General features: G+C 61.6%; 1 protein-coding gene across 6 annotated transcripts; it reads right to left on the bottom strand.

Moving 5' to 3' along the window:
- Positions 1-8,434: 8,434 nt before the first annotated feature.
- Positions 8,435-21,493, bottom strand: LAD1 (ladinin 1). Of its 6 annotated transcripts, none has more exons than XM_082398194.1 (10): positions 21,196-21,493; positions 14,617-14,754; positions 12,685-13,495; positions 12,134-12,238; positions 11,318-11,361; positions 10,123-10,195; positions 9,898-10,035; positions 9,556-9,642; positions 9,219-9,293; positions 8,435-8,942 (listed from the first exon to the last, which is right to left on the bottom strand). In XM_082398194.1, the coding sequence occupies exons 1-10, from the start codon at positions 21,231-21,233 to the stop codon at positions 8,937-8,939; spliced, it is 1,515 nt and encodes a 504-aa protein (XP_082254320.1). In that variant the 5' UTR covers positions 21,234-21,493; the 3' UTR covers positions 8,435-8,936. The 6 variants fall into 6 exon arrangements, with proteins under 6 accessions (XP_082254320.1, XP_082254319.1, XP_082254323.1 ...); XM_082398193.1 differs by having other exon boundaries at positions 9,219-9,320; positions 21,196-21,492; XM_082398197.1 differs by having other exon boundaries at positions 9,219-9,320; positions 21,326-21,492.
- Between the last annotated feature and the right edge of the window lie 5,287 nt (positions 21,494-26,780).

The raw sequence follows: 26,780 nt of genomic DNA, 5'->3' as shown, positions 1-26,780 counted from the left end.
GTACTCAGGAGGAAGGGAAGGTTAGGTGCTTGCAGGGAGAAGGGGCACCACGCTGAGGAGAGGACCAAGATAATGATAATGATCAGCAAGTAGGAAGGGCAAAGATCCGAGGGTCAGAGTGGACCCTCGCCAGGTAATAACGTCTTCATGTCTGCCTGACGTGCCTCAGATACCTGAACACCTTCATAATCTCATTTGATAAAGTATTAAACTGAACGTTTTTAGGTGTGATCACGGTATTATGGTTATGTTTTTTAAATAGTGCTTATCTTTTAGAGATTCATACTGAACTATGTAAGCGTGGGATGCTGTGATGTCTGCAGATGATTTGTCTGCTCTAAAATACTGGGCAGAGACGGAGTAAGTGAGAGAAGATGGGCTGTAAGTTGACGGTTGCTGAGCTGGGTGATGGGTGCACAGGGGGTGCATTATTCTATTTTTGCCACTTTTATGTGCATTTAAAACTTTACATGGTAAAAAAAAATTAGAGAAAAAGAGCAAAAATAATTAATTGGAAAAAAAGCAGTGATTCTGTGTGAACCACCTGGTGGGCGATAGAGACAGCTTTAAACCTTTTGCCCCAAGACCTGAGCACCAGGGTTCGGGCTGATCCCAGTTAGGAGCTGGGATTGGTGGAGGGTCTTTGCTCAGCTGAGAGCAAGGGGCGGGGACAATGTGCTCCCTCCACGCCGCCCCTCCTTCCCACCCCATCCGTCCGCCATACCTTCCACGGCTCTTTCTGCTCCGGGGATGAGGTGCGGCCCCAAGAGAGGAGAGAAGAGACCATCAGTTTCAAAGCAGGCTGTCCTGCCCAGTGAGCGTGGGGCATGCGCTTACCTTCCTGCTCCCTGCGGTGCAAGGGGAGATGCCGTCAGGAGCAGAGGGCACGCTGCACACACGTGCACACACACACCCACCCCACATCCACACACCACACCCTGGCCTTTTCCTGAAGATGACCCCAGTTTTTCCCTCCGCACTGGGTCCTGGCGTCCGCCCGCTCTGCCCACCCGCACAGCCTGGTCTGGCCCAGCCTCCGGTCCAGCTGCCTCTGACCACCCCCAGGAAACCTGGCTCAGCTGCTGGTCCCCTGTGCTCTGTCCACCCCCCTCCACCCGGAGTCCAAGTCCAGGCAGGCGGGCGGGGCCCCTCCACGCAGCCCCCCAGGCCCTCCACGCCCCGCAACCAGGAGGGAGGTCTGCGGGGTCCAAGCCGTGCCGGCACACGTGTCACTCCTGTGCACCCACTCCCCCCAGGAGATGACTGTGTGATTGGCCGCCAGTGTGTGCCCCCTCCCCGGCGCTCGGGACAGGGCGGGAGACAGAGCGGCGCAGGAACAGCGGCCTCCCGGGGCAGTGATTACAAGGGCTCTGAGGTGGATTCCTGGGGCACGGTCGCTCTGTGGCCTCGGGGTCCTCACGGAACCTCTCTGGTCCGTTCTCGGGAGGCCCAGCTCCCGGGAGGAGCCCACTGCCCTGGGAATGGGGTCTTTACTGCCAACCCCGCGGGGCAGCCCAGAGGCACAGGGCTGGAAACGAAGGGGTGCAGCTCTCCCCGGGCCCCCAGAGGGGCACGGCCCCTGCCCACACCCCAGCATCTCCCAGGCCAGGTGCACGGAGGGGACGGCCCCCCAGCAGGACCCCGGTACTCACTCCTCGGACTTGTCCACCTCCTCCTCCACGTCCGACATGGTCTCCGCTTCCCTCCGGAGAGAGGAACAGTCAGCACGGGCGGAGGGCCGGCCTCCCGGCTCTGCGAGAAACGCTGGGCCCGGTGTCCACCCGAGACTCTGACCACCCGCCCCTTATCCGCCCGTGATGGCAGCAGAGCCCGCTGCCTCCTCTGGCGGGGGCACGGCAACACCTGCACCACGTGGTAACCGTCTGAACCCCAGCTCTAAGCTTCCCCAGCCTTCCCAGCCTCGCCCAGCGACCCGGGGAGAAGCACTGCCCCATCCGCGCAGTCTCCCCCGGGAGCAGCACAGCGTGGCGTGGATGGTGACAAGGCCACAGGAAGGAGCAAACCGGGGGTGCAGCTGACACCCCGGATGGACCTCCAGGGAATTACTCTCCCTGGGGGGAGGAGAAGCCGAGGCATGTGGTTCCATCTCTATAACATTCTCGAAACGGCAGACTTGTGGAAATGGAGAACAGATTGGTGGTTTCGGGGTCGTGGGGAGGCTGGGAGGGAGGTGGGCGTGGTAGGAAAAGGCACACGAGGGACGATTGTGGTTCTAGAACTGCTCAGTATCTCTGGTGGTGGATCCTCGGGCCTGCACAGGCTAAAACGGAAGAGAATTTCACACTCACACTCACACACACCCACAAAGTTGAAGCAGAGCGGGGAATCCGAGTAAGATCACGGATGGAGCTTCCACGTCCCAGCTGTGATTTGGACCTGGTTGTGCAAGTGTTACCGCAGGGGACACTGGGCGGTGTGTGGGTCTACATCATTTCTCACAGCAGTGTGTTTATCTACACCGGCTCAATAAAAAGTCCAACTCAATGGAGCTTCTCTGGGGAAGCTCTCGTCTTGAGATTCTCCCCCCACTGCACTAGGAACAGAAAATCAAGACTCTCCTGTCAGCTGAGCATTGGGGCAAGTCTTCCCAAAGCGCAGACAGAGTGCCCGCATCCTGGCTGCCCGGCCCAGAGGTCTGTGAGGACCAGGCTGACACCGAGGAAAGCGTTTTACTGTCACTTCCCTGCAATGACGGGGAGAAGCCAAGGTGGGGGGGTGGAGGCTGCCCGCACGGGACTGGGGGGCTGATCTGGCTTTCAGCGCTGGCTCCATCTCACATTTGCCTGTGACCTTGGAAAGGTCGTTGACCTCCCTACACCTCAGTTCCCTCTTCTCCGAAGGGGTGATGCGAGGCTGCTCCTGGCTCTGCCCCACTGGCACCCGGCGCTGCAGCCACCAACTTCCGACTCAGCCTGCGGTGACAGTGGCACGGAGAGCGGCGCTCACGCCCGCATCCCCTGTCCCCGCACACCCCATTGTCCTGGCCGAGACCCACCCCAGGCACCCATCTGCGGACACGCAGTGAGCCGCAACTCTGGCGGGTGGCGTGATGTCCACCGCAAGGCAGCCCCTCTGAGGCCGAGAAGTTCTGAAGGAGCCTCTGCCCTGCGGCCCCTCTGGCGGAACACCTCCTCAGACCCAGCACGGCCACAGCCTCGGACTGGCTGCTCTTCTGAACCTGCCTCAGTTCATCCAGTCCTGCTGGGTCAGGGCGAGCGCTGCAGCGAGCCAGACCCCTCGCCAGCCCCCCTCGCCAGCCCCCCTCGCTGGAGTCGGTGGGGCAGTGAGGGCGGGGCCAGGCACAGGGAGCTTTGGACAGAAGTTGGCTCCCCCAGGTGAGGGTGGCAGTGGGTGAGAAGAAGAGGTGTCAGATGTGTAGGGTGTCCTGAGAAGACACACCCCAGAGGGTCTTCAAATGGGGCCTTGCGGGGACAGTGGCAGGGGAAGAGCCCCCAGCCCAGAGTGGGTGGGGGTCTGGCAGAGGAAGCAGTGCCTGGAGCCCCAGGGAAGTAGCCAGAACCGGTGGCCCGAGAACTGGGGAGCCCCTCCCTGAACCCCGGGCGGAGTCTGTCACCTCGGCGCAGGGGAGGCCTCCCAGGGAAGGTGCGTGGCCAGACTGGGGCTTGGGGTCTCTCTCTGCTCTCCCGCCCGCCCTCCCATGGGCTCAGAGCCATCGGGCACAGCCCCAGAGACCGCCCCCTGCTCCTTTGAGTGCCGTCCAAGCTCCTAAAAATAGCCTGCCGACCATGGGGAGGGGAGGGCTTTCGGCAGAGAGGACGCAGGCAAGACAATTGTTCAGGGGACTGGTGACAGGAAGGCGATGGGCCTGGGCGGGGCTCCAGCTTGGAGGCAGTCGAGAACCCGGCAGGCGAGGTACCAGAATGCCCACGCCCAGGCCCCCACCTGCCACCGCAGACTGATTTCTAGCCGGTCTCCCTCACAGCCAAGAGAGTGGGGTCACATTTCTTGGGGAGTAAAGCAAAAACGATAGAAGGCAGAGAGAATGCTGGCCATGCGGTCAAAAGAGCTGGGTTTAAAACCCAGTTTTTGCTGTGTGACCTTAGTTAAGTCACTTAAACTCTCTGGGCCTCAGTTAACCTGTCTATAAAACAGAGGAATGGGGGTCCCATCCCTCAGCCCTTGTCCCCAGCATTCAACTGGAATCTTCCTAAGCCTGCAGCTGTTAGCCCACCGGCAGAGCTAGGCCAGGGTACGGGGGGAGTGGGAGGGGCAGTGGGCAACTTGATCCTCTCAGATTCCTCTTCTGCCCCTAGAGGAGGAGGCCTTGCCCTATAAGACCCGGGTCAGGGGAGGAATTCAGGAGGTCAGGTGCTTCCCAGCTGCATGAGGACAGGAATGTGCTTTGAAATTCCCCGCGCTCCAGGCGGTCCCTTTCCCAGTCTGTCCTCAGCCTGCCCAGGAGAACAGGGAATGGTTCTCCCTCCGGAGCTTAGAGCAAGCGCTCTCCCCGGGGCGTATGGAGGTGGATGGGGCAAGGGTCACACTCGCAGGGACCCTGGGGTGGGGGGCAGCTGGACTCAGGGTTAACCCTCTAACCCAGTGATCTGGGTTCACCCCCCATGAAGGGGTCTCCCAAGGGGGTCTCTTCCCATTGCTCAGCCTGTGCCCTGCCTGGGGAGGGGTGCAGTCCTGGGTCTGGGAGGTCAGATGAACCCCGTGTCTGCCTGGAGGGGCCTCCAGGGGTCCCTGCTGCCTCAGGACAGTGTCTGAATTCCGGGAAAAGAGAATTCGGCCGCAAGGACTGTTCTGACTGACGCGAACAAGGCCTCACTCTGCTCTCTGGGGATCGAGAGGGACCCCTTCCCTGGGAAGGCTCAGGGGCCCTCTGCCTGGAGGGGGAGCCCCGTGGGTTGGAGCATCATGTATTTAGAGGCCTGGCAATTATCTACCCCTCCTACCGATGAGGAAGCTGAGGCCGGGGGAAGGAAAGCCGCTCACCCAAGACTTTCCAGCAAAACCACCCTTCGGTGACAGATCCCAGACTCAAACCCAAGCCTCCAACCTCTCACTGAGGGCCAGTTAAACTAGTCTCAGGGTCCTGTCCCTGCAACACCTCCTCGGAAGCACCCGAGGGAACGGGGCCTCCCCCAGCTCTGACACCCTCTCAGAGAGGACCCGGGGACTCAGGACAGAAGGGCCAGGCCACAGGACACCCCTCCGCTCGCCAGAGTCTGCCCGAGCCTTACCCAGAGCAGGAGCTGCCGAAGACCGGTCCTGCGTCTGCGCGGCCTCGCAGGGTCTGGGCGAGGGCAGGGGATGGAGAGGGCTTTAAGCAGACACGCGGTCGGCCCGGGAGCCAAGCCCCGCGGTGGAGGAATGTGCGGCAGGAGACAGCCTGGGGGGGGTGGGGCGGCGGGGGCAGGGGGAGCGGGGCTGCTGGCTGCTATTTTGGCAGGTGCCGGGGACAGGGCTGAGGGAACATGCACCCCAGGCCATATAAGCCCATGTGGTCGTCCAGCTGCTCAGATAAGCTATTTAAAACCAGGACAGATAGGCAGGGGACAGGAGGGAGAAGGCATGTAACACAAACCAGCTGTCCCTCCTGAGAATCCCAGTAAAGTGGACGCCAGCGGCGGGGTGGCAGGCTGGGGGCAGGGCCGGGGGCACAAGGCACTTTGTCAGTCTCCGGGCGGGGGTCTCGGGAGCAGAAGCAGGGCTTATCTGCAGCTCGACTGAAGTAATGCTGTGGATGAGGACGGCTTCCAGGCTACTGGCTGCTTCTGGCAGGATGAGCAGCCTTGTGGGGGAGGCAGGCTCTGCTGGCCTCAGTGAGCACATCTGCAGAGTGGGTCTTCTCCTTGACCCCCTAAGCCACGTGGCAAGCCCTCCTTACTGGGCAGGGATTAAACCCAATACAGGAGGTCAGATTCAAGGTCACACATCCAGCCAAGAATGAGGGTTCTCCTCAAAGAGGCAGCTGGTTGAGTGAAGGGGCAGGGAAGATGGTTGACGTTCACGTCACTACGGCTTTAAAGTTAGGCAACACGGGACCATGATCTGCTAAACCCACTAGATTACAAGGTCCGTGAGGCCAGCGCCCGGGGCTTTGGTGTTTGCTTGCACGTATGCGGCTGCCTTGGGAGCCACATGCCGCGTCCACCACCGACGTCCTTGAAAGGGTCCTCCACGTGCTCCTCACCCACTCTGCTATCAGACTTGCCCCGTCACTCAGCTGCCACTGTCCTTCCATGGTCCCCGGTGGCCTCTGAGCCCAGTGGTCTGATTCCCCACCTCCAGGCTCAATCCCTGCCATGTGGCCCTTTACACTGCCAGGAGATCCAGGGCGGGGCAGGCTGAAGCCACATGCCTGCTGCCGGCTTCCCGGGAAACAGGGACGAACAGTGAGCAGCCAAGCTGTCGGGAAAGAGGAGGGGTGTCCCATCACCCGCTCTCCTGGTGCAGCCCACCAGGACCTAGCCTTGCCTTGTGTCCTGGCCTGGAACCTCCTGGAATTTAGGAATCGCTTTTCCTAAATCCTCCCTTAACTTGAGCTACTTCAGTGGGTTCCTTGTAAGCTCAACAATCCTTCAGATGGGACGTACTTTGCTTGCACGGATGCCTGGGACAGAGATCTGGCCACCTGAATCCCCACGGGGAAAACCTGGTAGGTTCTTGGCATCCGTGGACTAACTGCGTGAGGCTCTCAGTAAGTGTCCTAAGTTGGGAATTTGACTGGGACCGTGGGCGGCAGTCACTCAGCTGGCGAGTCTAGCCACCCTCCAGCCACCACATCTGACCTGCCGTGGACGCCCCGTCCTTGCAAACAGATGTAACGTCACCTCCTCGTGCTAGTGGTAGAGGGGAAGGAAGAGGAAACAGATGGTGCTTGGCCAGAATTTTACTGGAAGAAGCAGATGCTGGTATGGTGCTTGAACATTTGCAGGAGGAGAGGCTGCTTGTGAGGTCCCGGGTCTCCGGGCAGGAAGGCAGGCAGGCAGGGCCCGGAGTGTGGGTGGGAGGGTGGGGGGCTGTTCTGTCCCTGGAGGGAGTGGGATGTCACCTCCTCGAGGGGCCTCCCCCTACCTTGTCACCCAGTCACCCCCAGGCTGCACGCTCTGTCCTCACAGTGTCACCAGCTGAGGTCATCGTGGGCGTGCATCCATCTCCCGGTTTACAGACCATCCCCCGATAAGGGGGCGTGCAGGGCCCTCGTGTGTGGGATGCATGAGTGCAAGGGGGCCGGAGTCGTGGGGTGCTGTCCCCACACCCTGCCCAGCAGTCAGCCCTTGATGGGCACCCCAGTGCATGGGTTGCAGGCACCAAGGGCTCCACCCCCAAGGGCAACAGCTTCCGACACCCAGATCCCCAGGACCAAGCGGAGCCCCTCGGCCCGCTCTCGGGTCCCCACACTGGAGGGAGGGTTACAGAGGACAGTTGTGCTGGACAAATTCACCTGCTGGGACCTTCCCAAGTTTAGAATGGGAGCATTCAAAACCCTGCAGGTCGCCTGTTTGAACCCCGAATTCCTGGCAGGGCCTGCATCTCCGGGCAGTGTTTGCCCCGCCCCCGGCTTCGTTCTGGGACTCGAGTTGGTAGCGGGGTGGGTGTCCCAGGCAGGCCCTCCAGGTCCTGCTGCCCCCCGGCTCCGGGCAGGCACAGGGCCGGCCACAGGAAGCCCACCAGCGGGAGACGGGCCAGCCTGGGGTCACGGACGGGGCCCCGAGGGCCTCCAGTGCCCTGGACCCCAGGATGCGAGATAGGAGCCTCACTCGGGATCACAGAGGCTGGCCAAGGCTGGCCGCGTCTGCCCCACAGGCTCGGGGGCCTGCTGACCCTTCCAGCTGTGATCTGAGGAGCCCTGCAGTTGCCCAGGTGGGCCTGGGCCGGGCGTAGAAGGGCGTGGGCCCTGCGCCCGTGTTCCCGCAGCTGGGTCCGGGACACTTGGGAACAGAGTTCTAATTTAGTTCTAATGATTAAAAGAAAATACATACGTGTGTGTGTGTGTACGTACACACACACACACATGCACGCACACGTACGCTTGTGCACACACGTACCTGCACACGTCTACCTTTATCACTACAGCACAAGGGGCTCTGACAGGCACCAGACTTTCTGAGTTTGCTTTGTCCTAGATTCTCAGATGGCCCAGTGTCCGCCAAGCCCACAGGGGCCATGAGGTTAGAGGAACAGAGGACCAGGATTTGGGGATCGTGTGTGTTGGGATGTGACAGCAGGCCTGGCACTGTTTGTGGCAGTTCTGCCCCCCCCTCAAGTCACCATGCTAGACAACTGGGTAGCAACCCCCTTAAACGTGAGGGCAAGTGATGACCGCCTCCCCCCTGCACGCCCGCAGCCAAAACAGCCCTCCCTGCACGCTGCAGACGGTCCCCATTAACAGCAAAGCCTCCAGGAAGGAAGAGTTTTTAAAGTATTATCAGTCACTTACACCTGAGAGTGAATGAGTTTATCAGCTCTTTCCTGAGAACAGGGGGAGGGGAGACAGGACGGCTTGGCCAGAGCAGCAGGTGGGGGTGTGAGGGAGAACAAAGCAGGGGACGGGGCCAAGGAAGACAGTGTGACTCTTCCAGCCTGGCCGAAGTGGGTGGCCCGGCCTCTGAGAGGTACACGGAGACACCTGCTGGCTCAGACCAGGCAGGGACCCTGGGCTTCTTGCAGGACGGCGCCCCTGACCCTGGAAGGGAGCAGCTGTCTCTGGACAGGACCCCGAGGCCTGAGGTGCGGACGGGAGTCGTGCTGTGCCCAGGCTGGCGCTGGGGCCCAGGATCCGCTGTGCCCACAGCAGGACAAGGGGCCAGGCACACCTGCCCCGGAGGCTGGGCAGGGAAGGAGCTGGCTGAGTCCCCCCGACGTTCCTGGTCCCAGGTCCGAGGCAGAAAGGGAGCGGGGTGATGAGACAGAGGTGTACCTGCTGAGCCTCGAGACAAGGGTCCTCACACCTACGGGGCAAAGGGCGATTAGAACAAGACGGGTTCCTCGGGCTGGACAGGAGGGCGCCCCTTTCCCCAAGCCCCGCGCCCGCACTGGGCCAGAGGCCCCAGATCTGCTGGTTGAGGGGGGTAGGGGCTTGCACAGCTGTGGGGAAGCGAAGCCAGCGGAGGACGCAGCCGGCGTTCCCCCGGCCTGAGAACGGGGCTGTGCCAACACAGGCCAGTCGGTGTGCGTGACGTTGGGCGTGTGGCGTCTCCGAGGGCAGCCCCCCCCGCCCCCCTCACCTCGGCACCCAGGGAGGGGTCTGCTTTCTTCCTCCACTGGATCCTCCTGGCGGCCGCCGACTCCTTCTGCCCCTCCTGGTGGCGGGCATCCTTCTGCACTTCCTGGTTGCGGCATCAGGGTGGAGACCAGAGGCTCAGGCTTACGGCACAGGGGTCCCCAGACCCCTCCCCTCCCGAGGGAGGACCCCAGACCCTCCTCCTCTCTGCCTTCTGACCCGCAGGCCTGTCCACGGCCGTTCCCACGCCCAGAATATCGCCACTTTTGGGGCTGCCCCTCCTCTGACAGGTCACTCTGCCACGAGGGGCCCGTGGTGAGACCGCGGGAGGGCCGGGGTACCTGCGGGTCCTGATCTCCCGACTCCTGGGTCCTGCTGATCCACAGGTTGAGCCTCGATGTCACAACCCCCGAGAGCCGCAAGTTCTCCTGAAAAGAGAGCTTCCGTCTCGGGGTCGGGTGGGCATCTCCAGAGGCCTGTACCTGGCCCACACCCATCCAGCCCAGGGCGCCGGACCCGCCCCCCCTCACTGGGGCTGTGCGCACAGCCAGGGGGACGGGGGCTCAGGAGCAGGAGTGGCAGGGAACTCAAGTCAGAGGCAGGTGGCACAGAGCTGTCTGGCACTGCCTAGGCCAGGGGCCGGGGTTTGCAGACACCCAGCCTCATCGGCCTGAGCCACTCACCTTCCGGCTGGAGGCTGGTCCTTCTCGGCCCTGACCCACCAGCTCCTTCTCAAAGAGGTGGCGCTTGCTGGCGACGTCCACGGGAGCCACCAAGAACTCAGGGCGGGAGGGGCCCGGAGACCTGACTGACTCTGATCTCTGGGAGCAGAGAGCACAAGCCGCTGAGCCTTGAGGGTGGGCGCCGACCACGCCCGCCACGCAAGGCAGGTACCCAGCCCCGCCCACCTGTACGGCTGTGTGGTATCTCTCCAGCTTCTGGCCCAGTGTGAACGAGCTGGCCGGGAGCCTCGTGCTGGTGCTGCAGGATGGGAAGGCAGGGAAAGGCAAGAAGGCAGGTGAGACCCCCGCCCCAAGGGAGACCAGGCCTGCGCCCACACCCCCAGCGCTTCGGCAAAGAGAATGTGGCCTCAGTCACCGAGGGAGACCATAACGACCTGGCCAAGGTGACGATCTACAGACTCCGGGGGGCTCCCCTGTCCTCCCTAGAAACAGTCCCTTCAGCAGGACCCCAGCCACCAGGCCACCCCACCCCCGACCAACCCCATCCTGTCCTCAGGCCACCGGACAGCGTACAAGACTCATGACCTGGTCCTGCCTGCCCTCCTGACACCAGTGTCCCCCCGCCCCTTCCTCCCCACGCTGAGGAGCCGGCCAACCGGACGCCGTGTGTGTCACACTCCATGCCCTTCCTCATGCTGTCCCCTCGATTCAAACCTTCCTTCCGCTTGGAAATCTCCCTCTAGTTCACGTCCTTTCAGATGCCAATCGCTCTGGGACCGAGTCCCCAGCTCCCGAGGGCCGAGCTCCCGCAGCCACGAGGGGCTCCAGCCCTCAGTTCCCATTCCCATCCCGGCACCTCCGTGCTGTGGGGCTCTTGCACACTTCATGTCTGACGTGAGCTGCTCGAGGGCAGCGGCGTGTCTCATCCACCTTGTACCCCAGCGCCCATCCCCACGCCCAGGCCTCGCCCAGCACTGCTGCCCTAGAGATAGTTTGGGGGCAGACAGATGCAATGCATGTGCATGAAATTCCCAACGCATGAGCACAGCTGCTCCTCAGACCCCATTTGTTGTTGTTGTTGTTTTTTAAAAACACACACAGTCCTCCAGCTGCTTGCATGGACGCTGTGGGCAGAGGTGGGGGTGGGAGTGGGGGGGAGGTGGAAGCGCTCGTCAAGCATGCAGAGTCCCGGGCGCCCGCGCCCCGCCTGCTGAAGCGGCTGCGTCCCCTTCCTGCACTGGTCAGTCTCCCTCTGCACCCCTGCGCCTCAGGACAGCCCCGCCCAAGCCCCGCCTCCTCCAAGCAGCTCCCCGCATCCGTCCCCTTGTGCCACATCTCGGGCCTCAGCCCCTCCTGCTAACCCTGCAGCACAAGCAGGACGGGAGCAGAGGGGAGCGGACAGAGCCTCCGGGCCCCTGACCTGCGGGTTAAGGCTGCCTCTGAGTGGTCTCTCCGGGGGCTCATCTGAAACGAGAAGGAAGGTGCCCGTGAGTGGGGTCAGCCGCGGCCTCCTCAAGGGAGGGCTCAGCTGTCAGAACACATCCCCCTCCAGGGGCCTCCCACCCACCTCTGCTCAACCCCCAGTCCAACCCCCATTAAAGGGTCTGGGACACGGCCCCAGCCACCAGGCCGGGTCAGCAGCCCCTCCTTGACGCCCCCAGGTCTTCTTGGGGCAGCTGCAACCACCTGCTTCCTGCCTGCTTCCCCACCGGCCCGAGCCCTGCGGGGCAGGGACAGGCACCGGCCGGCAGCAGGTCTCCTGCCTCTCCCCAGGGCCTGGCACAGCGCACGGTCAGTCAAAAAGTGAGTGAGTGACCCAGTAAACAGAGGGAAGCAGGAGTAAGTTCTGGCATAAAGCGAGAGGACCAGCCCCGGTCCCCGTGATTTGTACTCCTGGGGCAAGGCAGGGTGGCAGGCACTGGGACAGCCCATGGCTCCCACCCACCTCCCCTCCTGGAGGAGAGGCTCTCCCCGCAGTCCGCCTGCGCCGCCCTCCTGCAGGCTAGCTGGGCCCATCACCTGGGGCTGCTGGGTCTCGTCCACACCCGCCTCCAGCCATTAACCAGTGCTTCACTCGATCCAACCCCATCTGTTCTCGGCCACCCTCGGGCATCCAAAAGCCCTGTGTCTGCGCACAACGTCCCTGGTGTCTAACCCAGGGCCCTGGGCTGTAACGGGGGCTGCTTTCCGCGGCATGCCCTCCAGAGGATGGGAGGCAAAGGGACCCGGGCCTCACCCGGAAGGAGATGGTCCTGGGGCTGGAGCGCTTCAGGGAGCTGCTGTAGGTGGCCTGGGTGGGCGAGAGTGTGTCCGCCTCGTCCTCCTTGCTGGGGATTTTCATCTGGATGGAGCAGGGGGAGTATCACACGGAAGGCCAGGGTACCCCGAGCCCAAGCTGCCACGGGGGCGCCGCTGGCCTGGCTCATCCCAGGAGCTGCAGCGGGAAGCAGGCAGCAAGACAGTCCTGTGCCTCCTGCCCCTCTGCTGTGGGCATGGCGGACACAGTCCCGGGGCCAGGCCATCAGGCAGGGCTTTCCAGGGGGACTTCTAGAAGGATCTGAGGCTTCCCAAGGGTCCACGAGGGCCTGCAGTCTGGGCCCTGGCTGAGGATGTGGTACGGGGTACCAGGTGCTCCCCGCCACGCAGCTGACGCCCCCGCCCCCGGGTCCGCTATCCTGACAGTGGTGGAGCAGGTAGGGTGAGAAGAAGCAGCCAAGGCCGGCCTAGAGGCAGGAGGACAGGACGAGAAGGGAGGGCGGAGGGCGGGAGGGCAGGGGCACCGCCAACCTGGAGAGTGATGGGTGGGAGGCGGCAAGTCACAGCCGGACGCTCTGACCCCTGCTCCCGCAGCCCCGCCGAGGACGGGGGCTCCTGCTCGGGGCCGGCCCTCCCCTGCCCCTTGCGGGTGGACGGGCTCTCCGCAGAGGCTGGCCGCTCCTGGGCCTGGGGCTGCCCTGGGGCCGCCGCCCTCACTGGGGCCAGCTGCGTCTCGGGGGCCGGGGTCTTCTCAAAGACTGCTGCTTTCTCACACGTCAGTCTCTTTTCTGAGTCCGACGTCTTCCCTGGGGACGGCAGCTTCTCCAAGACACTTGTTTTTTCCAGAACCAACCTCTTTCCCGAGATGGTTCTTTTCTCCAACACTGCGATCTTCTGGGACACAGGCGCTTTCTCAGGGCTGGGGTTCTTCTCGGAGGCGGAGATTTCCTTGGAGTCCAGGCTCTTTTCGGGCGCTACTGTCTTCTCTGGGGCAGAGGGCTTCTCTGAGCCCCCCTTCCTGCTGCATCCCGGCTCCCTGCCCGCCAAGCTCTCCTCCTCCCGGACCCAGGAGCTCCGCTGCTCCCGGCTCAGTCTCCGGCGAGGCAGCTGCTTCGGCTCCTTCTCGGGCACCAGGGGCAGCTGCCTGGCCTGCCCGGTGCCCACGCCGTCCTCCTCCTCTGCCTCCAGCTGCTCCCGGACGGGGGCCTGTGCGACCTCCACCTCCCGCTGCCTCTGCCTCCGCTCCTGCCGCGCCCTGAGGATGGCCCACACGTCCTCGTCCTCACCTCTGGAGTCTAGGGGTGGTCGGGGGGGGACCGCCATCTCCTCCACGCTCGGCAGTCTGAGTCGAAAGATGGGAGATGGGGCGGGAGACAGAGTCAGAGGCCGGCAGAGGTGGGAGAGACCCTGGGGTGCCCCCCGACCCAGTGAAGATGCCTCTGGGGCCACGCGGGAGGGGCGAGGAAGGAAGGCCGTGGCCCCCCCTGGAACCACCATCGCTTAAATCAGGATCCCTTTTATCTGCTTTACACATCGGGCTTCTAAGGTATCCTCTGAACAAAGCACATGATGCTTTTAAAAGAAATGCATAAACCCCTGAAAGGTGCAACCATTCCACGCTCAGCCCCGATCAACAAACACCTCCTCTGTGCCAGGCCCCACCCCTTGCAGCTTAGATCAGGACCAGAGACAGTCAGGGAGCTGGCACAGGTCACACAGCTCATGGGCGGCGGAGCTGGGAGTAGAACCCAGGCCTCTGAAGCTCCTCCCGCCCCGTCAGCCACATGGGTGCAGCTCAGGATGCACACCTTGTGGTCCCTGCTCTGGGGGACCCAGGGGAACAAGGGCAACATGAGAGGCCCTCAGGAGACTCTTCCGTCCCCACCACCTGCTCGCCATGCGACTTGGGGCAGGTTAATTCACCGTCTGAGCCTGTTTCCCAGCCTGCAAACCCGGCTTGTTCGGAGGCGAGAGGAGACTCATGCCAGGACCAGGCGCCGTCCTGACAGACAGGAGCGTCCGGTGAACACGGCCCTTCTCTACCTTCCCCTCTCGACCCTCAGATCTGGTGGCCACACCGGCCCCCGCGCTCCTCCGGTCAGAGGCGGACCATGGAGGGCCCGGGTTAGAGGGAGGCAGCCGGGGTGAATGGAGAGAGTTGGCCCCGGGGCCTGACAGGCGTGGACGACACCCGTGGCCCCCGCTCCCCAGGTGGGCAACCTGTGTGCTCTCTGACCAGCTCCTGCACCTGTGAGACGGGTTAGGACCCTCTCTCTCAGGAGCCAGGAAGGACTGAGTTACGCTCACGAAATGTCCAGCAAAGGCTGCGCGTCTCACGAGCACTGGCCACACGGGCTGTCCTGATGAGGGTGGGACCCACAGGAGTTCAGCCCGGTTCCCCAGGCAGGGGCAGCTGGTCCGTCCGTCATCTGGGACCGGGGTACCGCCTCCCCACCCCCGCACCTCTCTGGGGCCGCCGGGTCTCCGTCCCGGGCTGGCCGGGCCACCTCGTCGTCCGCGGTGGAGCTCAGGCTCCGGTGTCGCCGCCGCCGTTCTCGCTCCTGCTCCGCCTCATCCTCCAGGGTCCACTGCCTGGCCAGGCTGGCGGGGGACAGGGGTCAGTGCAGCCCACACGGCCCGCCACCCCGGCCTGCGCGGCCGACACCCCCAGGGGGACGCTGGGCTGGACTCCGCCCTGGACCCCCGAGTGGGATGGGGGCCCATACTCCGGGGTGCCCAGGGACGCGGGAGGGCAGGTGCAGCTCTGCCTGAAGGAGGTGGGTGAACCTGACAAGCTCCCCTCTCTCTCTGGTCCGGGGACTTAGATAACATCCCTCAGTGGACAATCACAGAGAAACGTCCTCAGCTACACCGCTCCCCGTGGGACTTCTCAGCTCTCCAGAGGGGGAGACTCGCCACTGAGACCAATGACAGCCGGGGAGGGCCCAGCATCACGCCCTTCACCCCCCAGGAGCCCCGTCAGCCTCTTTGGCTCCCGAGAACCAGTTCTCAGGTGCCGGGAGCAGGGGCCACACCTGCTTTTGCTTCCTGCTCCCACCACCCTCCATCCCAACCAAAGAGCAAATATCCCTGAGGAACTGTGCTGGGCCAGCGCCCCGTCGGAAACTGCAGGTTCACAGACCAGGGCAGGGCCCCTGCCTCGGAGACACCTGCCAAATAGTGAGAAAGACAAGTGTGTCCACCAGTAGCTCTGCACAGGGAGGGAAAGGTTACTGGGGCTGGAGCATCAGGAGAGGCCCCAGAAAAGCCTGAACGTGGGCTGAATCTCAGGAAGGGGGACAGGCCAGGGCCGGGAGAAACCCGAGGTCCAGGCAGAGGGGAGGGACGAGCAAGCCTGGAGGTCAGAGGTGGGGGCTTGCAGGGGAGGGAGGCCGTGCTTCGGGCCGTGAGGGTTGGGAGTGGCCTCCCAGTGCTGTCTGGGGCCCAGATCAGACGGGCCTCTGCTTGGTCCTCCTGCCCGCGGGCAGGTCCCTTCCTTGCCTCCTCCGTTTTCCTCCTTAAGAGGAAGAGGAGCACCCACACGACGGCCCTGATCTTTTTTTCCAAGTCCAGCATCACATCTGCTGATCTGATCGTCACTAAACTCACATGTTTTGAGCACGGTCTACAGGCAGGCAGGTTCCGGGGACTGGGAAGGAGCCCGACAGGGTTCTGCCCTTTGGGGCGCGTGCCAGGTGGGGGAGTCAGACAGGGAGCAAGGAGCCCGCACGTGAACAAAACGTCAGGAAGAGACGGAGGAGAGAAGGCGCCTGGAGGGGAGAGGGCCCCAAGGACCAGAGGGGCTGGGTCTGGTGGCAGCGTTCCGGGGGGAGGGGGCAGCACAGCTCAGGTCTCCGCCGGCTGAGCTCAGGGGAGGGGAGCCAGGGCAGAAGGCCTGCGGACGGGGGAGAGCGTGGGTTTATTCCAGGGTGTGGGAAGACACTGGATAGTTTCACACCGAGCGGGGCATGGTAAGACTTATTATGGTCACTATTTTAAACCTCTCCGGCTGCTGTATGGTGACAGGACTGCAGAAGGCGGAGGAGAGGGACTGGGCCGGGGTGGGGGGGCCCTTGCCAGGGCGCGAGCTACAGTGACGTGACCTGGGGTGGTGACAGTGAGATGGGAAAAGTGATGGATTCGGGACACATTTTGAAGACAGAGCCAGCTGGGTTTGCTGATGGGCTGGATGGGGATGAGGGGCGAGGAAAGGAGAAAAATCAAGGAAAACTAGATTTTCTGGCCTGAGCAGTTCCTGGCGCTGCTCCTAGAAGGATGGGGACCATCAGGGAGGAAGGGGTTTGGTGAGATGTCCGCGGCAGCGGGAGAGGAGGGAGCAAAGGAGGAAACCCGGGAGGAGTCGCCCTGGAGGAGGAGCCAGCCCTGTCCACACCGCCGGAAAGGCAAGACCACCAGGAGGCAGTGTTGAGCACAGAGGCTTCCGGACCCTTAGAAAGAGCCCGACTGGACAAGCAAGGGGAGAAGGGGACCCGAGAAAGAGGAGCTGGTGACGGCTGGCAACTCTGCTGAGAAGGTTTAACGAAAAGAAAAGCCACCAAGATGAGACAGTACCTGGAGGACGACGTGGATGCAAAGATTGCTGTCTTGATTGAGGTGTAATTTACATACAATAAACACAGATCTTAAGTCATGTTTTCTTTTTAAAATGGGCAAATGAGGCAGAGCGGAGAGGGTAGGAAAGGTTTGAAAAGAAAGTGCGAAGAAGTTGCCCTGCAGGGAGAGAAAAGACCACAGGACGAGCCGCATCCACCACGGCGCCCGGAACGCACAAGTGCCACCAATGTGGAACCAAGTGTAAGTGTCAACTTCACTTGGGAAGAGGAGAGGGCAGGGCACTCCTCCTCCCTGGGGAGGGGGGCGGGTTCACCAGATCTCTGCCTTGATAAGCAAGAGCACAAAGAGGGAGCAAATCCTAGGCCCAGGCAACCTTCCAGAACCTCCCAAGTCTGATGTCATGGTAGCTCTTGGTGAAAACCTTAGTTCCTCCTGCTTGTCAGGTCTGTACTCCACCTGCGTGGGGATGGGGCAGGGCTCCATCTAGGACCCACGGCCTTGACCACGGGGTTTAAACCAGATTCCCCGGGGCCTCCGTGATCATTCATTCACTCACTCACTCACTCCACGGGAACCCATGGCTCCCTCCGGCCAGGCCCCAATGCCCCACCCCTTCCTCGCTGCCCGGGTCCAGATGAGAAAGGCCCACTTCAGCTCGCTTTCCTCTGGACCCACCTAACTGAGTGCACAGTTTGGGGTCAGCTGTGCCCTGCAAGGCTGAGGGACCCCCCCCACCCCGAGGGAGACCGGCCCACCGAGCGGGGGCTCCTCCCCCGACAGGCGCGGCTGGGCTGGAGCCCCCAGGATTCCTTGGGCCTGAGCAAGCCCGTTCCCACACAGGCCGTTCCGCCCTCAGGGGAGCCATCGGTTTGTCTGTGGGACCTGGGACAAGTCGGTGTGCGATCTGTCAGAGCCTGGTCTCGGGAAGTGACTCACCCCAGGCGGGTCCTCGCCCTGAGGGTCCTGGGGCCCGAGCCGCCCGAGGCGGGGCGGCCCAGGCGTCCTCGAGTGATCCCCAGCTTTGCCCCAAGACCCCGCTGCTCACCCACGTGACCTGGTCACCCCTCACCCCCACCCCAGGAGAAACGTTATCTCCACCAAGCAAAGAGCTCCTCCTCTAAAGAGGAGAAAATGGGGAGGAGAGGGCAGGAGTGAAGGCCAGGCTTCTGGGCGGCTCTGCAGGAGCTGCAGGAATAAACAAACGGTAACTAAGGGCCTGCATTCAGGAGCACACAAGTATTTGTTGACTACGGTGACTAATGAATCAATAAATAAAGGAATAATGGCAGAAGTGAGCGCTCTGACATGTGCTTAGACAACACCGGGCGCTGGTCCCAGCGGCTCACAGATACCTGTGACAAGAGGCCCCCGAGAGCCCTGAGGGACGGGGTGGGGGTCACCCCCATTCTGCAGGTGAGAGCTCTGGGGCTCGTGGAGGTCAATAACGTTCCCAGGACAGGAGAACTAGTAAAAGAAGGAACCAGGCTTCCAGCACAGGCCAGCCTCTTAACCACAAGGCCAAATGCCAGGGAGGATGCCCTACCACCTTCTCGGGAGCCCAGCAGCTGAAGAGTCAGAGGGAGGAAGCGGAGTCTGGGAGGGCCTCGGAAGGTGTGGGACTCTCCAGCCCAGCACAGGCCCGAGCTCGTGGCGCAGCCTGGGGAAGCAGGTTTGGGGAAACCCAGCAGCCAACACGCTGCCCTCTCGAGCGCCAGGGCCAGGCCAGGGTGGACCGTGTAGGTCCCACACCCCAGGGAGTCCCAGCCACTGTCACCAGCTGATGCCGCAGCCCTGGGCGGCCACCCCGCCACCCCCTCCCTCTCAACAACCCTTTCCTCCACCTCCTGGCCCTCCTCTGGAGACACGCATCCCTCTCTTTGCCCCCAGGTAGGACTGCTAGCCTCCCTACTCCTGACCCGACCAGCTCCATTCTTAGGGGAAGGGGACCTCTTTTTCCCTTAAGTAGTTATGGAAGACCTTCTGCCCTGCTGCTCAGGGCAGAGCTGGTTCTGCTCCCTCCCAAGGGCCATTCACCTGAGGTCTATCCTCCCACTCAGCAGCAGCTGAGTGCAGGGGTGTAAGTGCTGGCAGGTTTACCAGGAGAGCCCTTCTTTCCCCAGTTGAATCGCCCGTAGGAGCCCATGATATGACAGATCAAGGCTCAGCTGCCCTGGTTAAAGCAGGCGAAGGGCGTGAAGGTTGCCCCAGAGCACCCTGTGGAACCCTGGGGCTCAAAGAGCAAGGATTTGCAGAACTCGGAAGGAGAAAAGCGAGCTCAGGCGTGGCACCGGGCTGAGAGGCGCAGCTCTGATTAGCCGCGCGACCTTGGGCCAGTCTGCAGCCCCTGAGGGGGGACAGGCCCTCCACACGACGAGGGGCCACGGCGGGTGGTCAGTGAGGTCCCTTCTAGCCCTGCTGGTCCAGGGAGAGGTGTCAGGGAGAGCCAAGCAGCTCGGGAGGTGGCAGAGCTGCTCAAGACCCAGGCAGGGAAATGATTAACCCCCGGCTGCTCCAGATCCACCCCTCACCCCCTGCGGACGAGCCCGCCCAGCCTCATCCTCACCAGGCCAGCCCAGGGAGGAGAGGGCAAGGCTGCTGACCAGGGCACCCGGCCAGCCAGCTCACCACCGCCCTGCCCCAGGGCTAGAGCGTCTGAATTTCTGCTTGCCAAGGACGGGCGGCAGGCTGGCCCTCAGCTGCCCACCTGGGCCCTGTCTGGGGCCACGCTCCTCGCACCCTCCTCAGCGCCACCCCCAAACCCAACCCCGGGAGGGCCTGGGAGGCTCCGTTGACAGTGACTCACGGCCCTTCCCTCCTGCCAGCTGAGGCTTGTTCGCCAGGGAGCAGGGCGGGAGGGTCCTCGGCTCCAGCTGCCTCACGGGGTGAGTGTTGGCCACAGCTGTGTCTGCCCACAGGGCTGGGGAGGGCCAGGGGGCGGGGCAGGGCTGGTCCCCGGGGCTTCCCGCTACCTGGCAATCGCCCCCCCCGGCCCCCCCTGCAGCCACGGGAGACTGGGGCCATCTGAGCAGAGGACTAGCTAAGACCAGACCCTGCTCGCACTTTAAAAGTTCCAGCGCCCCACTGCCACCTGGCACACACCCTGACACACATCCGGGCATGTCTCAGACACCAAGTCACACACATCCCAGCAGACCGGGGGCTCCTGACTCAGCCATGTCTGCTTTGTATTTTTACCCCAACGCCCTGCGCTGTGGTCTTCAACGGACATCCGAATGGACTCGGACTCCCAAGGCCCAAACTCAGCAACGTCAGAACCTACCATCCACCCAGACGTGTCCGCACTACACACCCCAACACACACAGGCCCCACCTGGAAGCAGAGACACTCCCACGTCAGCGCCGGCACCGTGACCCACACGCAGGCAGAGTCCGAGACCTTGACCCCCAGCTCCACCCGCAGTACAGACCCTCCCTGGGTGTGTCCAGCCTCTGAGGCGGCTGGGCCCCTGTCTGGGGCACTGAGCTCCTCCTTTCTTGGGGCGTATCCTTCCCCTCTCTAGACCCCGCGGGCCCCTCTGCAGCAGGGTGACCGGGCAACTGTGCTTCAGAGCAGTGAGGTCTGAGGGTCTGGGAGGCCCCCGGCCCTGCAGAAGCTCTGGAGCCCTTGGGAAGGGGGTGGGGAGAGCCAGAGGCCTTGCTGGGGAAGGCCTGGGAGGGGCTGCTCCACGCCTGTAAAGGCAGCCTGGGCCTTAACTCACACGCCCACCTGGGAGGGGTCAGCTTCTACCCGCTAGAACCTTCCGGGCTCCGATCCATCTACTACGTGGGCCTCAGTCTCCTGAGGGGGCAGTGGGGGGTGGATCGCAGGTGAAGATGCTCATGGAAGCACCTCTGGGGGGAGGTGCAGGGTGGCCCCAAGGAGTTCAGGGGTCACCAACCACATGAGGGGTGTTGCCTTCTGGACACCCCCCAGGCTTCTCTGACCCTGACAGGCTGTCCCGCAGGCAGGGATAAGACACCCAGTGCCCAGACCCTTGGAAGGACAAGCTCACAAATAAAGGCTGAAGCACAGAGGGGGGCAGAAACTATGGTGAGGTCACCCAGCCCAGACACCACCCCAAAACGCCACACTCAGAACCTCAGCCTCATCAGTGGGAGGGCATCTGTCCCCCCGCCCGGTGCTATTCACCAACGCTCCAAGGTGGTGCTGCCCCGCTCCTGGCACTGCGCCCCCTCCTCCTCCCCGGGAGGGGCCCCTCAAACTCTCTACAGAGAAACGCGGGCCGTCAGGGGGGCTTCTCGGGAAATGAGGCTGGGCCATAACTCCAGAACGCCTCCCCAATCCCCCGAACCGACCTCTAGGGGCTGACAGCCACCCCAGGCACCCTGCTTGTGCCTCAGCCCCCAGGGGAGGAAGGAGGCGGTGGGGGAGCCGGAACACCTGCGAGCTGCCAGGTGTGGCCCCGACTCTGTCGCCCCCAGGAGCGGCCAGGCCCCCGGGCTCACCTGGACAGCGCGGCCCAGTTCTTCCTGCTGACTGACATGCCGCCGGAGCCCGCGCGCCTGCCGCGTGCGTCGTGTCCGCTCGGCGCCGCCCCGCGCGCACCCCGCCCGCCGCCGGCGCAGGTAGGCTCACCTGGCCTCTTATCCCCCCGGCCTGCGTCCCGCGCAGCCGCGCGCCGCCTGCTGCCCCGATTGGCCTGTGGGTAGGCGCGTCGCAGAAGGAGCCGCCCCGGTCCCCGCCTCGGCCGCCCGGAGGCGCGCCCAGGACGGGCCGCCGCACCGATGCACTGACGGACGGACGGGTGGACGAGAGCCCGGGCCGCGCGGGGCGGGGCGGGGCGGGGCGGGACGGGGGTGGGGACTTCCTGTTCGGGACCTGTCCGACCAGCCCGCCCGGCCGCCCCCTCCCGCAAGTGCCGCGGCGCGGGGCCGAAGCCCGGGGACGGGCCCGCTCTCCGCCCGCCAACCGGGTCGGTCCCGAGAATCCCAGACGGGGGGCGGGCGGGCAGGTGGGAGCCGGCGCGCGTCTGGGGTCTGGAGAGCCCTCCCGGCTCTGCGCTCCGGCCCGCCGCACCGAGACCCCGGGAGAGCACGGGGCGCGCTTCCTCTGCGCCGCGCGCAAAACTGCAGGCACGCCCGGTGCAAAGCCCACCCCTCCCGAACGGAGAGCCTGGGTTCCGTTCTGCACACCCTGGAGTGCCTCCGGCTCTGAAAAAGCCGAGACGTCGGAGGCGGTCTCCTCGCAGGCTGGTCTGGACTTTGGGCTGGAGGGGCTGGCTGTGGAACCAGGAGGGGGAAGCTCGGCTTTCCCCGGAAGGGAGCAGTGGCCAGGGAACTAGCACGGGAGTTTTGGAGCAAGTGAGGCACCACCTGGCTCCCTTTAAGTGCGCATCCGGCTGCCACGCGCCGCCCACCCGGGAGCCGGCCTCAGGGAGACCAGGGATGGTCAGTCCCCAAGTCGCAGAGTCTTATCTTCCCAACGCATCAGAACTGGTGCAGCCCCAGGCACCAGCAGGAGAAGAGGGAGCCGGAACTGACAGCGTCTGTCCTGCTGGGTCTCGCTGGCCAGCCTGGCCTCCCTGTGGCACTGATCCAGGGCTGGTGGTCTCTACAATACCCTCCAGCTCTGAGATCTCCCAGTAGAGGGCAAGCCAGCCGCTAAGCAGAAGCTGGGACACACACGCACAGCTAACCTGCTAAGGCATCTCCTTCCCCAAATGCCCCCTCCTCCAGGGAGCCTTCCTTCTAGGCCAAAGGAGGTGAGGAGTGAGGTTCAAGGAATGAGAGCTGGGAGCCTGGAGACGGGGCTTTGGGCTCTGGCATGTATGAAACACGTGACGTGGGGTAAATCTCCTGTTTCCTCATGTGTGTAGTGGGAAGAACGATACTTTGCCCAGCTTCTTTCCAGGTTGTGGGGATCACATGAGTCTGTGGTTGCACGCTGGTGGTCCTGGGGTGAGCACTGGGAGAGCTGACAAGACCCCTGCAGAGGCCAAGGCAGGCCCTGGGCCATTGGCTCTTCCAGGGAAAGAGAAAGAGGGGCTGGCAATAACCCAGGTCCCTGGATGCTGGGATTTGGGGCCCAGCACTTCCTGGGGAGCCTGCTGACCCCTGGGGACCTAGAGAATGTCCTTCCCATGGTTTGTCAGTGGTGACATCTCAACAGAGAAGGACAAATGATCCCAGTCATTTGAAGCCTGGCCCTTCCAGGGACACTTCATGAAACCAGCGGACAGTCAGCCGTGTCTCTAAAAGCCCAAACTCCAGCAGCCTGTCTATGGACACAAAAACCCAAAGACACGGAAGATTGGTGTGTAGACGACTCCAGAAGGAAGGAAAAGTGAATTACGTGCATGTTAGTGCCCCAAGAGTTCCTTGAGGGCAGGCATTGTATATTCACTAGACCCTTCCTGTGTGCCAGGCACTGTGCTTGCTGCTATGTCAGGGCTGCGGTGACAAAGTGTCACCAACTAGGTGGCTTAAAAACAACAGATATTTATTTTCCCACTGCTCGGAAGGCTAGAAGTCCATCAGCAGAGCCGTGCTCCCTCCAGAGGCTCTAGGGCAGGACCTTTCTTTGCGTCTGTCTTCCTGCTGCTGGTGGTGTCTGGCAACCCTGGGCCTGCCGCCACGTGACTCCATGTCCTCCTTCTTCAGAGTCCCAGGGAACCGTCCCGGTGTCTCTGTGCCCGCGTCCAAAGTTCCCTCTTCTTATCAAGACATCAGTCCTTGCGTTACAGCCCGCGCTGATCCAATATGACCACAGTTAAACTTGATCACATCTGCAAAGACCCGACTTCCCAGTGAGGTCACATTCACAGCTACCAGGGCTTAGGGATTGACCATTTTTTTGTGCGGGAACATAATTCTACCTGCTACAATCAGCAAATAGCGCTGGCTTTCAATGACACAAAGATGATGGGGACTCGGTTCCTGACCCCAAGACAGTCCCAGTTTGGCAGTGGAGGCACACACATGCTGGTGCATATCCACATGTTCTCCTAATCCACATGTGCTCCTAATCATGCGTACACACACGTGTGCATAAGCATGCGTACACACAACGTGTGCATAAGCATACGTACACACACGTGTGCATAAGCATACGTACACACGTGTACTCCTAAGCGTCCTTACACCCAAGCCGTGTTCAAGACAGGCTGTGATGAAAATTGAAACTGTCATCAGGAGAGATTAATCCTAATGGAGGGATTGGGGATGTCTGCAAGGGGAGGGAACATCTGGGTTGGGCTTGAAGGTTGAGTGGAATTCACTCATCAGAGAAGCGGGCGAGGGACCCGCTACAGGATGGGGTGTGAACGGAGATGTGGGGTCTCGAGTGGAAGGTGGTTCCGCAAGGAGAGGGGATCGTGTGCCCAAAGCATCGTGTGCCCGTCACGGCACCGGGAAAGGGGGCCTCATGCTGCCCTGAGCTCAGGACTTGGCCATGACCCTGCACAATAGCTGAAAATGACAAGGCAGATGGCCTCCGAGTGGGAATGCCCCCGAGACTTTGAGAGCAAGACTGACCAGGCTGGAGGGGGGGAGACCACCACCGAGGGGACTACTTTCAAGTCCATAAAAAAAAGAAGGACTGGGGCTTCCCTGGTGGCGCAGTGGTTGGGAATCTGCCTGCCAATGCAGGGGACACGGGTTCGGGCCCTGGTCTGGGAAGATCCCACATGCCGCGGAGCAACTGGGCCCGTGAGCCACAATTACTGAGCCTGCGCGTCTGGAGCCTGTGCTCCGCAACAAGACAGGCTGCGATAGTGAGAGGCCCGCGCACCGCGATGAAGAGTGGCCCCCACTTGCCGCAATTAGAGAAAGCCCTTGCACAGAAACGAAGACCCAACACAGCCATAAATAAATAAATAAAATAAAATAAATAAATAAAATTAAATTAAAAAGTCTTAACTCCAGAGTGGGAGTCAGAAAATTTAAAAAAAAAAAAAAAAAAAAAAAAAGAAGGACTTAAGCACAGAGGAGGGGTTGGCTGGAGGTCTGGAAGGCCGAGTGGTCGTGGGGCTGGCTGCCGGGTGGAGGGGAGAAGGCCAGGTGACTCCCACTTGCTACCTTGAGGGGCCAGTGAAGGCTAAGGCCGGTGACCTTAGCCCGAGGGGCCCCAGCCTCAGTATTGACACCTGGGGCCTGAGAGCTCTTGGCGTGGGGCTGTCTGCACCCATGAGGTGGTCAGCAGCACCCCTGGCCTCAGCCATTGGAATGTGAGGGCCCCAAGGACAGCGCGGGGAGCTGTCCAGCACATGGCTGAACGTCGGGGCGGGGCTCCGGACAGCCTGGCCTGCATTTTCCACGGCACCCGAGGGCTTGTGCAGGGCGGGTGGGAGAAGGGGACAAGCACAAGGGCAGGGGTGGTGCTCAGGGCATCCGTGCCCGTGTTTCAACGCCCCGAGCGTCTTGGGGACAGCAGGAGAGTTTCATTCACCCCCGTGTCTACACTAGCACTTAGCGTGGTAGGTTTACAGAATTGCACTAACTTGCTTTGGGAAGGAGAACAGGAAACCCCACACAGCCCGAGATCCCCTCTGTGTCATCTGGGAGGCTGGGCCGGGCGCTCTCAGCATCTAGGACCCTTCTTCTCCAGGATCGGGGTCACCCTGATGGTAAATTGCTGCAGGAGTGTACTTGCAAACCAGCAAGTGCTGATGGCCTGGCACCTTGACCATGGGCACCAGCAGGAGCTCAGAACATCCAGCGTAGCACTGGTTATAGTAGCAAAACTCCGGAAACCACCCAAAGGTCTATTCACAGGAAAAAGGGTGAGTAAATGGTGGTATGTCATCATTTCGTTCTTTCACAGGGGTGAATTTTACAATCTTCACCTCTAATGAACTTCAAAGCAGAAGCATGCATTTCGAGGCCCATGAGAAGGACATGGAGCTCTCGTCTGCTGTGTAGCGCAGCAAGGACATGGTGTGTGGGATCTGCATGGAGGTGGCCTATGAGAAAGCCAGCCCCAGCGAGCGCTGCTTCGGGATCCTCTCCAGCTGCAACCACACCTACTGTCTCAAGTGTATTCGCAAGTGGAGGAGTGCTAAGCAATTCTTTTTAAATTAATTAATTTATTTATTTATGGCTGCGTTGGGTCTTCGTTGCTGCGCGCGGGCTTTCTCTAGTTGTGGTGAGCGGGGACTACTCTTCGTTGCGGTGCGCGGGCTTCTCATTGCAGTGGCTTCTCTTGTTGCGGGGCACAGGCTCTAGGCGCACAGGCTTCAGTAGTTGTGGCTCGTGGGCTCTAGAGCACAGGCTTCAGTAGTTGTGGCACGTGGGCTCAGTAGTTGTGGCTCGTGGGCTCTAGAGCACAGGCTCAGTAGTTGTGGCCCACGGGCTTAGTTGCTCCACAGCATGTGGGATCTTCCCGGACCAGGGCTCGAACCTGTGTCCCCTACATTGGCAGGCGGATTCTAAACCACTGCGCCACCAGGGAAGTCCATGCTAAGCAATCTGAGAGCAAGATCATAAAGTGAGACTCCTCCCCAATCTTCATTTGTGCTTTCTAATTTGGGGAAGGATTTAGTATCTTGTGCCAACTTTCAACCAGATGGACCGCATTTAAATGCATGCATTTTATCTTGAAACTGGGGTATTCTTCTAATTGGGATTTCTTCTTTGTATTTCAGCTAGCTTCTAGATTAGCTGGTATATCTACTTTTATTTGAATGAGGAAACCCTATGTATCAGTTAGTAGAATCTTCATGCTTCTTTCTGAGGAGATTGTGTTTAATGGATTAGCCAGTTTAGGTTCAGAGAACAAACTTTTCTAGCTCTGAACGTATGTTTCCTGACATTTTACATTTTCCACTTTCCTATTCCATCCATTAAGCTAGCCAGTAATCCACCATCCTTTAAGGATTGTTCTCATAACTGAACAAAAACTACATAATCTAAACAGAGCAAAGTTACAAGAAATAAATTTATTTAAACAAACAAACAAAAAAAAGAAAGCATGCATTTATGTCAGGTTGACAAAAAGACGCAATGCATTGTTTTGGGAGCCAGAAACATCGAGAGCCAGGGGAATAAAACACGCAAAACTGAGGATCGCTTTTACCTTTGTGGAGGGGAAGTGT

The sequence above is a fragment of the Balaenoptera borealis genome, assembly GCF_965194805.1.
Source record: "Balaenoptera borealis genome assembly, chromosome: 1".
Lineage (NCBI taxonomy): Eukaryota > Metazoa > Chordata > Mammalia > Artiodactyla > Balaenopteridae > Balaenoptera > Balaenoptera borealis.
Note: the sequence above shows the minus strand (reverse complement) of the source record. Positions and strands in the feature narration are given on the sequence as shown.